Source organism: Artemia franciscana, chromosome 9, assembly GCF_032884065.1.
Source record: "Artemia franciscana chromosome 9, ASM3288406v1, whole genome shotgun sequence".
NCBI classification, from domain to species: Eukaryota; Metazoa; Arthropoda; class Branchiopoda; order Anostraca; family Artemiidae; genus Artemia; species Artemia franciscana.
This window is the reverse complement of record NC_088871.1, coordinates 46,033,654-46,048,547: the sequence shown is the minus strand read 5'-3', so window position 1 is coordinate 46,048,547 and position 14,894 is coordinate 46,033,654. Positions and strand designations below refer to the sequence as shown.

General features: G+C 35.3%; 1 protein-coding gene across 2 annotated transcripts in view; it reads left to right on the top strand.

Moving 5' to 3' along the window:
* The window catches only part of LOC136031478 (potassium voltage-gated channel protein Shaw-like), a 144,317-nt gene that overhangs the window by 46,705 nt on the left and 82,718 nt on the right, over positions 1 to 14,894 (top strand). For both annotated transcript variants that reach the window (XM_065711111.1, XM_065711110.1), the window contains exon 3: positions 12,478 to 12,672. In XM_065711111.1, coding sequence (XP_065567183.1) covers positions 12,478 to 12,672 — 195 coding nt within the window. The remainder of the gene's footprint in view (positions 1 to 12,477; positions 12,673 to 14,894) is intronic.

Genomic DNA, 14,894 nt, shown 5'->3' with positions numbered 1-14,894 from the left:
GAAAATGAAGGAACGAGCTTATGGTGAAGTGTCTGAAAAATTCACTTTATTTTCAGGAATGAAACAAGGTGAACTCCTATCCCCTCATCCTTTTCAATTATTTGATTGAAAGTATTATGGAGAGAATTTTCAGCACACGCGAAAAAGCAATGGCTGGAGAAGGTGTTAAGGTTAATGACTTAGACTATGCTGATGATATTGCCCTCCCTGAGGATGGTCCATTGAAAGCCAAAGAAATGATAGAAAAAGTTGGATACTACTCTACAATGGTTGAATTGAGAATTAACCCAACAAAGACCAACTCGTTTTATACTATTTCTCAGAGTTTCCGTTTTGTATCCCTAGGTGGCAACATCAATGAACAAGTTAAAGAACTTGTTAACCTATTATCTGTATTAAATTTCGAAGGGAGATCTGAGTAAGAAATTAAAAGGTGTATTCACCTAGTTTTCACAACTCAATTCATCATTATGGAAGCGTCAAAGGCATAAGTCTCACTACCGAGATTATAGTCTACATGGTGATTGCCAGAAGTATTCTCTTATATGGGGGCGAAGTATGGGTTGTCAAATCTCAGAATAGTAGCAAGCTTGATGTCTTTTGGATATTTTGAAGCTGAATGTCAAGCTGGACGACTCCCTTCTTCGTGTTCTACGCCTCCAGCGCCATGAACAAGAATCCAACAAAGAGATCCGTGAGCCTGTAAGTAAAAGTATCTAGACTTGGAAATTATAAAGGAACGACGGCTCATGTGGCTGGATCACTGTGTAGGACGGGAAGACGACAAAAAATTATCAAAGTCCATTACTAAGGCACAACCAGTTGAATATTGGAAAGTTTTATCAGGATGCCAGAGGAAAGATTGGTGGTCAGTGGTGAAAAAAAAAATATAGAGCAGCTTGGAGACTTCTGCCTCTTCGGACGGCTCTGGCAGAGTGACTGGATATACCATGTTAAAGCCGCTGCACATAACCGTGCCCCATATAAAACATCTGTTGGTGGAATTCTGGGCTCCGGGTGAGACCGATTAGTGTCTATTTCTCGTCAAAAGTAAGTGAAGTAAGTATTTGGATTATCAAACAGTTCATGGTAAAGAATTGTGAGTAAGGAGTGACCCTGTTCAATAGTGTTCGAAATTATAATAGATGTAATTTTGATACTATTAAAAAAAAAGATTTTCATGTTGATTTCGAATATACAAGTTTCATTAAGTTTAGTCTTACCCATCAAAGGTTACAAGCCTAAGAAAAATTTATTTTTTTAAGGGATAAACACCCCTAAAAGTCATAGAATCTGAATGGAAATCACACCATTAGACTCAGAGAACCCTACTGTAGAGAATTCAAGCTCCTATCGGCAAAAATGTGGAATTTTGTATTTTTTGCTAGAAGAAAATTTCCAGAGGGTACAGCCCCAGCTCCCCTTTTCTTTCCACTTAGATACTTCCTTTATATACAAATTCAAAATAAAAGTTTATTTTACCAAAATTCAAAAGATTACAGAATTTGAAGCCTGAATTTTCATAGGAAGAAAATCTACCTTAAACATATCCCGTGACTGAAAATATAGGCTACATATTAAGGACATAGAAAAGGCTAGGGATTTATCTACAGGAAATAAACTTGTCAAAACCGACAGAATATTTGCCTAAATTCAATAAATTATTTATATTTGCCAATCGATTGTTAATAAGCACTTATAAGGTAAGACCCTTCTGGCCTTTGGGTAACATATCCCATGTGCACCGGTCTTTCTGATCATTTGCAATTTAAATACTTACTAATACATAATAGAAACCCATTTTTAAGTCCATAGAAAGCATTCTGTGATTATTAAACACGATCTAAAAACTTTAAAAATTTCTTGGAAAGGAGCCAAATGAGAGTTTTGAATAGAATGTAGAAGCAGTACTCACCAGCATCAGTAGTATTTTAAGTATGGGTTGACACCAAATGCCAGCTTGTGCTTATGTATATTCGTTTCATATCAAACAGTTCGTGGTAATGAACTGTAGTAAGGAGCGACCCGGCTCAATAGTAACCGAAACTCTAAAAAACGGAATTTTGATACGAATAATTACATCAAACAAATTGCATTTTAATGCTGATTTTAAATATATAACTTTCATCAAGATTAGTTTCAGCGTATCAGAGAACCTTATTGTAGAAGTTCAAGCTCCTATCTACAAAAATGTAGAATTTCGCATTTTTTGCCAGAAGACAAATCAAGGATGTGTGTTTATTTGTTTGTTTTTTTGTTGTTTTTTTCCCCAGAGGTGATGGTATCGACCCTGTGGTCCTAGAATGTCATGAGGGGGCTCATTCTAACGGAAATTAAAAGTTCTAGTGCCCTTTTTAAGTGACCAAAAAAATTGGAGGGCACCTAGGCCCCCTCCCACGCTCATTTTTCCCCAAAACCACCAGATCTATATTATGAAATAGCCATTTTATTCATCATAGTCGAAAAACCTAATAACTATGTCCTTGGGGACGACTTACTCCCCCGCAGTCCCCGTGGGAGGGGTTGCAAGTTACAAACTTTGACCTGTATTTACATATAGTAATGGTTACTGGGAAGTGTACGGACGTTTTTAGGGGGATTTTTTGGTTTGGGAGGGGGATTTGAGGTGGGGAGGGGGGGGGGGGGTACGTGAGAAGATCTTTCCATGTAAAAACTTCTCAATTGGGAAGGGACCTTCAATGAAGGGGGTGCAGGATTTTTTAGCATTATTTAAAAAAACAATGAAAAAATAAATGTGAAGTTTTTTTATACTGAAAGTGAGGAGCAGCATTAAAACTTAAAACAAGCAGAAACTATTACACATATAAGGGGTTTACCTCCTCGTAATACCTCGCTCTTTAAAGTATTTTTAGTAGTTTCAACTATTTATTCTACGGCCTTTGTGATTCAAGAGTCATTCTTAAGAAATTGGGACAGAATTTAAGCTTTAGTGTAAAGCGCGAGGTATCGACGAAGGGTGAACCCCCTCATATACGCAATAAAAACATACGAATATAGAATTTCGTTACGTAAGTTAATTCGTTTAATTACCTATATTTTTTACTAATGAAAATGTTCGTAAAAAATTAAAAGTTCGTAAAAAATTAAATTCTATTTAAATTTCTATTAATATGTAAATTTTGTTTTAATTATTTATGTGCGGAGACTCAAGATCAAAACATGCATTAATTAAAAAACGTCCAGAAATTAAATAAAAAAAACAAGTTTTTTTGAGACCACATCAACGCCCAGCTCTTTAAGCTAGAGTTTTTTACCGTTTTAAAAAGGCATAGTTGAGAGAAAGAGTCAAACTTTAGCGTAAAGAAAGGGGCATTGATGAGGAAGCAGCCCCTTTCATATACGAAGCAATTTCTGTTCGTTTTAAGTTTTAATGTCGCTTCTTACTTTTAGTTAAAAGAACTTGTTTTTCTTATTTAATTTCTTAAAACACTTTAGCCTGCCATAACATAAAGAAATAAAACGATCAAAAATGGTGGTTTTAAAAGCCAAATGAAAATACTGAAGAAAACACAGAAAGCGAATATTTCGAGAGAAAAACCGCCTCTCTTCTTCAGCGCGAAAATTTCTTTCAAGATATGATTAGCTGTAATCCGGGCTATAAAATATTTTATGATCCATTTTATATATTTTATGATCCATTAGACTCTTTTTTTGCTGTTGCTTAAGAATGGGCTTCTTCTGCTACGGTTTATTAAGGTTTGTGTTTTTACGCCATCTTGTGGACTTTTAGTTACATTTTCTTTTCTTCTTCCTGCACGAAAGGCAAGTGAGCAGAGGTCTCCACTACATTATCTTCTTTCATTAAAATATGAAATGGGTTTTCCCCTTCGCAATCCCTCGCTCTTTACGCTAAAGTTTTTGATTGTTTTAAAAATTAGAATTGTGGCAAAGAGTCAAACTTTAGCGTAAAGAGCGAGGGATTGCGGAGGGGAAAACCCTTTTCATATACAGAGTAATTCCTGTTCGTTTTAAGTTTTAATGTCGCTCCTTACTTTCGGTTAAAAAAACTAGGTTTTTTTATTTAATTTCTGAACGTTTTTGAATTAATGCATGTTTGATTTGGCTCTCCGCGCATAAATTATTAAAATGAAGTTTGCATACTTATTCTCTTTTTGGCTAAATGGCTTTCTCTTAATTTTAATCAGACGATTTTGAGAAATCGTCTGATTTGGGGAAGGAGGTGTAGTTGCCCTCCAATTTTTCGGTTACTTAAAAAGGCAACTAGAACTTCTAATTTTTAACGAACGTTTTTATTAGTAAAAAATATACGTAACTTAAGAATTAACTTATGTAAAAAACTTTTATATTCTTATATTTTTATTATGTATATGAGGGGGTTTGTCCCCTTGTTAATACCTTGCTTTTCATACTAAATCTTAAGTTTTGTCCCAATTCTTTAAGAATGACCCCTGAATCGGAAAGGCCGTAGAATAAGTAGTTGAAATTACTAAAAATACTTTAGCATAAAGAGCGATGTATTTATCTCCTCTTAAATACCTCGCTTTTTATGCTAAAGTATTTTTAGAAGCCCTCATATGCTTAATAATATCTGTTCGTTTTAAGTTTTAATACTACTCCTTATTTTCAATTGAAAAAACTTTTTCATGTTTATTTTTTCATTGTTTTTTTTTATATTAATGCTAGAAAATCCTCCGCCATTTTTCTTGAGTTTCTCTTCTCCTATGACATATTCCTCCAGGGAAAGATACTCCCACATAGCCCCCTCCCCTCAACACAACCCCCAAAACCAAAAGAATCCCCCTGAAAACGTCTGTACACTTCCCAATAACCATTACTGTATGTAAACACTGGTCAAAGTTTATAACTTACAGCCCCTCCCCCAGGGACTGTGGGAGAGTAAGTCATCCCCAAAGACATAGTTATTATGGTTTTCGACTATGAGGAACAAAATGGTTATCTCAAAATTTTGATTTGTTGACTTTGGGAAAAAAATGAGTGTGGGAGGGGGCCTAGGTGCCCTCCAATTTTTTAGGTCACTTAAAAAAGGGCACTAGAACTTTTCATTTCCATTAGAATGAGCCCTCTTGCGACATTCTAGGACCACTTGGTCGATACGATGGCCCCTGGAAAAAAAAACAAAAAAAACAAATAAACACGCACCCGTGATCTGTCTTCTGGCAAAAAATACGAAATTCCACATTTTTGCAGATAGGAGCTTCAAATTTTTGCTGTAGGGTTCTCTTATATGCTGAATGCGATGGTGTAATTTTCGTTAAGATTCTATGACTTTTAGGGGGTGTTTCTCCTTATTTTGTAAAATAAGGTAAATTTTCTCAGGCTCGTAACTTTTGATGACAGAGATTAAATTTGATGAAACTTATATATCTAAAATCAGCAAGAAAATCCAATTCTTTTGATGTATCTTTTAGCATCAAAATTCCGATTTGTAGAGTTTCGTTTACTATTGAGCCGGGTCGCTCCTTACTACAGTTCGTTACCACGAACTGTTTGAAATTTAATGATTGTCCAATCAGAGTGGCGATGTAGGACACTTTTTTAGAAAGAATGGAATCTTTCAATAACAGTTTTTCTGCATGTATTACGAACATTTAAATAGCAACAATATTTGTATTACTGCAAAACACCTTGGAACTGGTCTTAACATACTCCAAAAAATTTTTAAACCAATTTCTTGCCATATCAATTTTCCGCTTCTGTAGAGTAAATTAAATTTCTTAAAAGCAAATTTATTTGGATTATTTGGACTGAAAGTTAAGGAAAAACATTAAAACTTAAAAGAAACAGAAAATATTCAGTATATGAGAGGAGCTGCTCCTTCCACAAACCTCACTCTTTACGCTAAAATTTGGAAGTTCTTTAAAAATAATTCTCATTCAAATTCAATGGTCTTTGTGTTTGAGCAGTCTTTCTCGAAGAGTTGTAACGAAAAGTCAAACTTCGGCGTAAGAAACAAGGGTTGAGAATGGAGTAGCCCTGTCATTTGAGGAGCTGAAAACTCAACAAGGATAACCATACCTACGTGTGTACTGTTTTGCGTAAATGCATTATGAATCAACCATATATTAATATGGTTGATTATGCCATATATTATGAATCTATATTTTTATCCATGTTTTCTCCGCATTTGGGTTCTAAGGATATAGGTGTCATGCAAAACAAAAATAAAAATACTTTTAAGGTCCAAGTCTCGGGGGCTTGCAGTCACAACCTATTTTTGTCCATGAGGGCTCCCTCGGCACAGCAACATACAGGTGTAACTTTTAAGCTGTTTGGAGAAAATAAGATTTAACGCTCTTTCCCATGTAACCGATTTTTTTGTGCATTGGGGTTCCCTTGACCCAAGAATATAAGGATAAAAGTTTTAATCCTATCAGTGATAAATTGTTCGACTCTTTTTACCCTCTTTTTTTGGGAGGGGGAGGGTTACCCCGAACAATTCGTGTTTTTATGTTAAGCCTTCGTTGCTGCAGTAACTTCAGGCTTTAAGCTTCAGGCTTATGACAGATACAAGGTCCTTACCTATTTGCAGACCCTCCCTAAAATCCCAGTCGCTCCTAACAAGATTTCTGGTACCCTCAACCCTGGTAATGGCTCTGCCCCGTGTCAAACACATCTTGTCTTTTTTATTTCTTAATTCATTCATCAGTGATGATTTTATGGAGTTACTGGTCATAGAGTTTTGAAAAGCGATTATTTTAATGGGATATCAAATACCTTCTGTACGAAAAATAAATGTGTTTTCACGTAGTTTCTTCAGTGCCATGCTGGCGTCTAATAGCCTTTTTATTGTTCACTGGTAGAAGTCTAGTAATTTCATTGTCAAAAATACCAATGACTACACGTAAATCCTCTAGTCTGTTTTAACTAGATCCAGGATAATGTAACCATAGGGTTTATTTGTAGTTTGATTGGATGCAAAGAGTAAAAATTAAGGTTCACCGGGATATATTCGTTTGTTTCAAGTTATAAGAGAACTTATTTCTACCTTAGAAATACCTTAGTTCAGCCCCAGGAATGATATTGTCCAGTTGGTTTCAAGAATACGATCACCGTGAAAAACAAACCCTCCCTCATAGACCTCTCTATAAATAAGTCCTAATCCATGTCAGTGATCAACAACATTTTTCTTAACTGATTTTTAGAATTAAATCCATCACGAGATGAAAAGTTGAAAAATAATGCCCCAATTCCAATGGCAAGTCCTCATAGATTTTTTTCGTGATTTTACAGACAATATCTAACAACGTAAATACATCACTGCCCAGGTGATTTTTACAATAACTCCAAATTTTTAAACCATCTACACCCAAACTTTTTCAACAAATTCATAGTAGACATTGGTGCATTGACGCTCGTGAAGTGAATCATAAAACACTTCGATGGGTGGTAATATTTTCTGCGTAGCCTCAGGATTTAGTGGTAGAATTCATAGGAGTATATACCCTTACTCCCTAATAAATCTGTATTTCATCGTCTATAAAGCGCTGTTTAAGGAGGAAAAAACTATTATAATCATCACTTTTTGTACTTGGATTAATTGACTTAAAGATTTGGGGGGAAACTATATAAATATAAAAACCGATAATTTTATTCTGGTAATTATTACCATTTTCAACTATTTTCCACTTGAATTCTAAGAGCAGCAACTTTTTAGATGATTTAGATATGAAGTTATATGAAAAAAGATCCTTCTGCATGTGCAAGATCTAAAACTTCACCTTTTTGCAAACTTGCCAACACTGGTAATGGGAATTTCAAATCATTGAAATCCATGAAAATGGTAATATGAATTATGTATGTAAGCCGATAGAAGAAGTGAGGTTGCTTTAAATTTAAATTATAATATTTATGTGCCTGTCCACTAAAGTTTTCTCCATCCGTTTAAAATAGGATTACTTAAATGATCGTTGTCATGGAATGGCGTTTCTCCACAACCCTAAAAAAAATATGGAAAAGAATATGCACCAGGCTGAATAGAAATGTATTATTCATCTTGGAACCAAGGTCATCACCCCCCCCCCCTTCCCTCTTCCGAACAAGGTATACTTTCAAGAGTAAAACGCTACTAAAGTATAGTTCATATAGTCAGACTTTTTTCAAACAGTTCGTGGTAACGAACTGTAGTAAGGAGCGACCCGGCTCAATAGTAACCAAAACTCTAAAAAATGGAATTTTGATACCAATAGCTACATCAAAAGAATCGCATTTTAATGCTGGTTTTAAATATATAAGTTTCATCAAGTTTAGTCTTACCCATCAAAAGTTACGAGCCTGAGAAAATTTGCGTTATTTTAGAAAATAGGGGGAAACGCCCCCTAAAAGTCATAGAATCTTAACGAAAATCACACCATCGGATTCAGCGAATCAGAGAACCCTACTGTAGAAGTTTCGAGCTCCTATCTACAAAAATGTGGAATTTTGCATTTTTTGCCAGAAGGCAGATCACGGATGCGTGTTTATTTGTTTGTTTTTTTTTTTTTTTGTTTTTTTTTTCAAGGGTGATCGTATCGACCCAGTTGTCCTAGAATGTTGCAAGAGGGCTCATTCTAACGGAATTCAAAAGTTCTAGTGCCCTTTATAAGTGACCAAAAAAATTGGAGGGCACCTAGGCCCCCTCCCACGCTAATTATTTTCCCAAAGTCAACGTATCAAAATTCTGAGATAGCCATTTTATTCAGCGTAGTCGAAAAACCTTATAACTATGTCTTTGGGGACGACTTACTCCCCCACAGTCCCCGTGGGAGTGGCAACAAATTACAAACTTTGACCTGTGCTTACATATAGTAATGGTTATTGGGAAGTATACAGGCGTTTTCAGGAGGATTTTTTTGGTTTGGGGGAGGGGTTGAGAAGAGGGGGATATGCTGGGGGATTTTTCCTTCGAGAATTTGTAATGGGAGAAGAAAATTTCCATGAAGGGAGAGCAGGATTTACTAGCATTATTTAAAAAAAAAACAATTAAAAAATAAAAGTGAAAAAGCTTTTTCAGCTGGAAGTAAGGAACAGCAATAAAACTTAAAACAAACAGAGATTATTACCCATATGAGGGGCTCACCTCCTTCTAATACCTCGCTCTTTACGCTAAAGTATTTTCAGTAATTTCAACTACTTATTCTACGGCTTTTGTGATTCAGGTGGTCATTCTTAATGAATTGGGATAAAATTTAAGCTTTAGTGTAAAGAGCGAGGTACTGACGATGGGGCGAATCCCCTCATATATGTAATAAAACATGAGAATACAAAAGTTCTTTACGTAAGCTAATTTATAAGTTACGTAAATCTTTTACCAATAAAAAGATTCGTAAAAAATTAAAAGTTCTAGTTGCCTTTTTAATTAACCAAAAAATCGGGGGGCAACAAGGCTTCGTCTCCCGCTCTTTTTTTCTCAAAATCATTCGATCAAAATTATGAGAAAGCCATTGAGCCAAAAAAAAAAAAAATGCAAATTTCGTTTTAATTATTCCTCTGCGGAGAGCCAAAATCAAAACATGCATTGATTCAAAAACGTTCAGAAATTAAATAAAAAAAAACAAGTTTTTTTAACTGAAAGTAAGGAGCGACATTAAAACTTAAAACGCACAGAAATTACTTTGTATATGAAAGAGTCTGCTTCCTCATCAACGCCCCGCTCTTTACGCTAAAGTTTTTTACTGTTTTAAAAAGAAGAATTGAGAGAAAGAGTCAAACTTTAGCGTAAAGAGCGGGGCGTTGATGAGGAAGCAGCCTCTTTCATATACGAAGTAATTTCTGTGCGTTTTAAGTTTTAATGTCGCTCCTTACTTTCAGTTAAAAAAACTTGTTTTTTTTATTTAATAAATAACAAGGAGCAAAGTTACACCTTAAAAGCACAATTGGTCAACAAAATATCTACATAATGTAGAAAACATCATATTTTCAAAACGGAGAGTTATTCTCTAAAACAAAGGATTCATTGTGCTGAAAATACATTAATTTTTTGCGCTAAGAAATATACTTTTTTCGAAAAGTATTTATGATTGGTAAAAGACTTTACACTTACAAAAGGGCTGGCTATATCGATACCACCTTGTAAAGAAGGTTTGGGAATTCACCGCCGAAGGGCACTGGTCTTTTGCGGCCCAAATCTTCATCCTGCTTGGGCATCACAGGTCTCGAAATAGCCGCGGATCTTAAGAAGGCAGCATTCTCGGTTTGCATTGTTAGCCCCTGCATCGCATATTTTTGCCCTTTTCGGGGGAGGAGCCTTCTACTCAGAATATTCACGAATGTAATAGAAATTAAATTTTAGGTCCAAGAATACCTTAATCCTTAAAATCATAGACTTCAACCCTTTCTGTATCAATGTTAGAAAGCCCTTCGTCTGCAACATTTAAGCTTATAAACATTCTTCGAAAAGTTAAACAAGAAAATTATGAAAAAATAAGTTTTTCAATGAAAAGTAAAGAAAAGTTTTCACCTGCTGTTAAGAAAATTTAATATCAGTCCGCAGCCAGAAAATTTCAGGGAGGCCAAAACCACCTCAACTCCCGGCCAAAAATTAAACCCATGTCACTATGGGGCAATCAGTTGAGAAAAGAGAGTTTTATTTCCTAAGTACACTGATTCACACTTGAACCTAGCCTAATAGGTGCTTCAAAATACCTTCCCAGGACATACTCTAGTCTGTAGACCTACCCCTGAAAGTCTTGTTTACCCAAGCTAACCCCTTTTCAAAATAGAAAAAAATATGTAAAGTAGAATTTTACTAATTTTTGTAAATTTTTGGGAGGATTTAGGCTATTTTGTTTGGCTTTTTTTATGAGAGCCAACTTTTTATGAGATATAAGCATAATAAATAGGTTATGTTATTGAGCTAAATTACCAAACTTTTATAAACAGTTCTTTACTTTTATTTTGAAATAGTTTTAGGCCTACCAACTTTTGAATTAAAAAAGTAACTTGAAAATATTACGGACCATAGTAGCCTACAAGTATTTGGAATTATTTGCTATTGTCATTCAGATGCAAGATTTGATTAAACTTGGAGGTATTTCAGCTGCGGTAAATACTTTTACATAAAATATCTCAAAAATTGGTTTTAGATATTTAATAATTTTTTTCCTTTAGCTGGCTTAGTTTTATTAAAATTTTCCTGTTTTTTTATGTCAGATATTATACTGTACTTTGTAGAATTTGGCACATTTTACTAATATTATTGTAATAGATAATAATTTCAAACTAAAAATTTACAATTTAAAAATTATAACCCTAACAAAATAGATATTTAACGTTCTTAATTGTTTTTTTTTTTTTTTTTAATCCGAGCCTTCATTAAAGTATATGCATGCTAAACCCTGCTGGAATCGTAAATATGAATGTTTTTATGAAATACTAGCTGGGGTGGCGCTTCGTGCCGCTTTTTAACTACGTGTTTTTAACTACGTAAAACTTGCGAATATACAACATTCTTCGCTGTCCCATAGTCTGTGCATATAAATAGATTGTCGGGTTTACCGACTCTTGAACATGCAATATATAATTGTACATGGGGAAAACAATCCGTATTCAGATCTATGCCTCATTATTCTAATGATTGCCCTTCAGCTTTGTTGATGGTGATTGCTAATCGAACATTCCCTGTGTCCCCGTTGTCATTTATATATCCCTCTGTGCCCCCCGTCGTCCCCGTTGTAGTTGTGTTCCTGTGTCACGGTCGTCATTTATATTCCCTGTGTCCCGGTCATCATTTGTGTCCCGGTGTTTTTTTCTTTTTAGTTTTTTACCTTTTTTATTTTTTTCCTTTTTTAAGTTTTTTTCTTTTTAGGTTTTTTTCTTTTTTTAGCCTTTTTCGTGCCATATTAGTTACGCGCCATTGTAGTTGTGTCCCTGTGTCTCACCTGTGAATATAGATAGATATATATATGTTTGTAAAACTTGCGAATATACAACAGTCTTCGCTGTCCCATGCAACATATAATTGTCCATGGGGAAAACAATCCATATTCAGATCTATACCTCATTATTATAATGATTGCCCTTGAGCTTTGTTGATGGTGATTGCTAATCGAACATTCCCTGTGTTCCGGTCATCATTTATATATCATCATTTATATAGATGAATGTATATATATATATATATATATATATATATATATATATATATATATATATATATATATATATATATATATATATATATATATATATATATATATATGCAGTTTTATTGAGCATGCCTTCAGTACAGGGTTTCAACTTTCAGTTCTTTATACCATATCTGTCTTGCTATTATTATTATTTTTTTTAGTAACAACCCTTTTTTGGCATTAGCACCACAAAAGACTTGCAAACACCATTTTTAGTTTGCTACTGATTGATTTTTTTGAATAGATTGATTATAAGTACTACGAAATTGCATAAATCAGGGCTCTGATGTTCAATAATTCAATTAAAGTTAATCTTTAAACTTAATTATAATTAAAATCAATTAATTTAATAAAGTTAATCTTTTTTCAGCATAGAGACACTCAAGAAACTCTGGCTGTGCTTGATCGTCTTGATCTAGATACAGACAAGCCAAGTGATGAAGAACTGGCTCGCAAATTTGGATTTGAAGAAAGTTATTACAATGGCAGTTTAAACTGGTGGCAAAAGACGAAGCCAAAGCTATGGTCACTTTTCGACGAGCCTTATTCTTCATCTGGGGCTAAGGTTGACACAATCATATTTTTTAGAGTTATTTGTATATTTAAATAATTGAGGTGCTTAAGGTGCACTGTTGTAACATTCAGCTTAGTTCATATTTCACAAACTTGTTTTATTTCCACCCAAACCGGTATTTAAATTATGCTGACTTAGCATTCAAAGGTTGTTAGGTTGAACTTAACTTCTTAGGCTTGTTAAAAGTTCCATTGCTCTTTCTAATGACCAAAAAGATTGGGGGGGGGGCAGCTAACCGTCGTCTCACGTCTTTTTCACCAAAGTTATTTGATCAAAACTGTGATACAGCCAAATTGTTCAGCATAGTCAAAACGTCAAATAACTATATCTTTGAATATAACATGACCCCACAGCCCCTGGGGAAATGTCTTTAAATTTCAAAAAATTCCCACTGTTATTCCCACGTATAGTATTCCCACGTATAGTTAATTCCCACGTATAGTATTTATTATTGGGAAGTATGCATACATCTGTTGGGTGGGGGTGAGGGTGAATTTTCTAGTGGGGGAGTTTCCACGGGGGGAATTTCCCATATAGAGGGAACACTTTAGCACACTTTTGTTGTGTGCAGAGGGCAACAATAAATAATTATTATTATTTCAAATCTTAAACTCTCAAGTTTGGTATTCAACTGTTCCTGGAAAGTTTCCCTCAAATTCTCATCCTGGAGTCTACCAACATCATTACTTCCCGGATGCTAGCTACCCTTTCGAAATTTCAGATTTAAATTAACCCTAGACACTACTAGATGGTGAACTTTACTTTAAGATCAATGACAGCGCTCCTATATACCCTAGTATCATGCATTGATCCTGCCAGTATACGATTTACTATTACATAATCAATAAGGTTTAGTGTCTTATCATGACGTGAGTACCATGTCAACTTATGGGCCATTTTATGACCAAACACCGTATTGGTTATAACTGGATTGTTATACCTGCAAAATTGCAAAATTCTGTAGACATTACTGTTTTCTTTTCCTGTGCTAAATCTATCTAGGCTAGGATACCATCTATACCTATTTCTACCGACCAGGGCATTTAAATCTCATGCGTAAAAAACAAAATATTTCTACCTGGGACCCTGTCTATTCGCTCCTGTAACTGTAAGTCAAATTCATTCGAGTCACTAGTATCTCCGTCAGTCGGTTCAATAGGGGCATATACTACTATAATTGACACCTTGAACATTTTAGCCATAAAATGAGATATTAGTGTTCTATTTTTAATTCTATCCCAGCCTAAACAAGAATTAGCAACTTCCTTATTCATCATGAGCCATACTCCCTGTCTATGTACCCTATCCTTCTTGCCTGAGTAAACAAATTCTACATCACCTAGTTTCATGCTTCCTACTCCTGGGATATGAGTTTCTGAATCTCCTAATAAGTCCAGTTTAAATCATCTGAATTTGTCAGTCAAAGAGTCAATGCGATAGTCATTTTTTAATGTCATACAATTCCAAGTTCCAGTTTTCATGCTCTTTAAATAACTAAATTTTTTTGGCCTCAGAAAAAGCAATTATCCTTGATACCAGTGCAGAATGGGGACCACATATCTTTTCAAGTCTACGCCAAAGCGCTTAAGCAAGCTTAAAGCTGGACAGCAAGAAGTCCCTGGGACCTCTAGAATGAATGGAGGCTCTGTGCAATCCTGGGCCATTTTTGGTTATAGCATGGTTGTCAGCTCTTGGCGATGCTCTTCAATCAACGAGAGTCGAAATCCTGCACAGACAGTCCCAAGCCTATTACCCCCGACTCACTATATATTCATACCTACAAATATTATGCTAATACGGAAAAGCAACCCATAGTAGATAAATTAGCTAGGAAGAAGTTTTTCAGCCCGAAAACGCCCGTCAAAATAGACCAAGGAGAATTATCCATTAATCAGAATCCCTTGCGAATGCTGTGTCATTTACTAGGCTACATTTTCCTCGAGGGGCGCCACTCCTCAAGTGGGAGTAGAGTTGACTGCAAGGTCTCCAGTCTTGCAGGTACCCCGAAAGGGTCGAGGCAGCCCTTTGCAGAGACCGTTGTCCATAGATCTAGATATTACGCCCTGCCGCTGTCGTTCTGCTATAAAGGATCCTCCCACGATGGGGTTCTGCGTTACCATGCAATTTAACCCATTACTGGGAGAAGGTTTGTAACTCATGGGATGTGTGAAACGCCAGTGGGCCTGTTGAGAGTCCATATAAGGGGCCTTCTT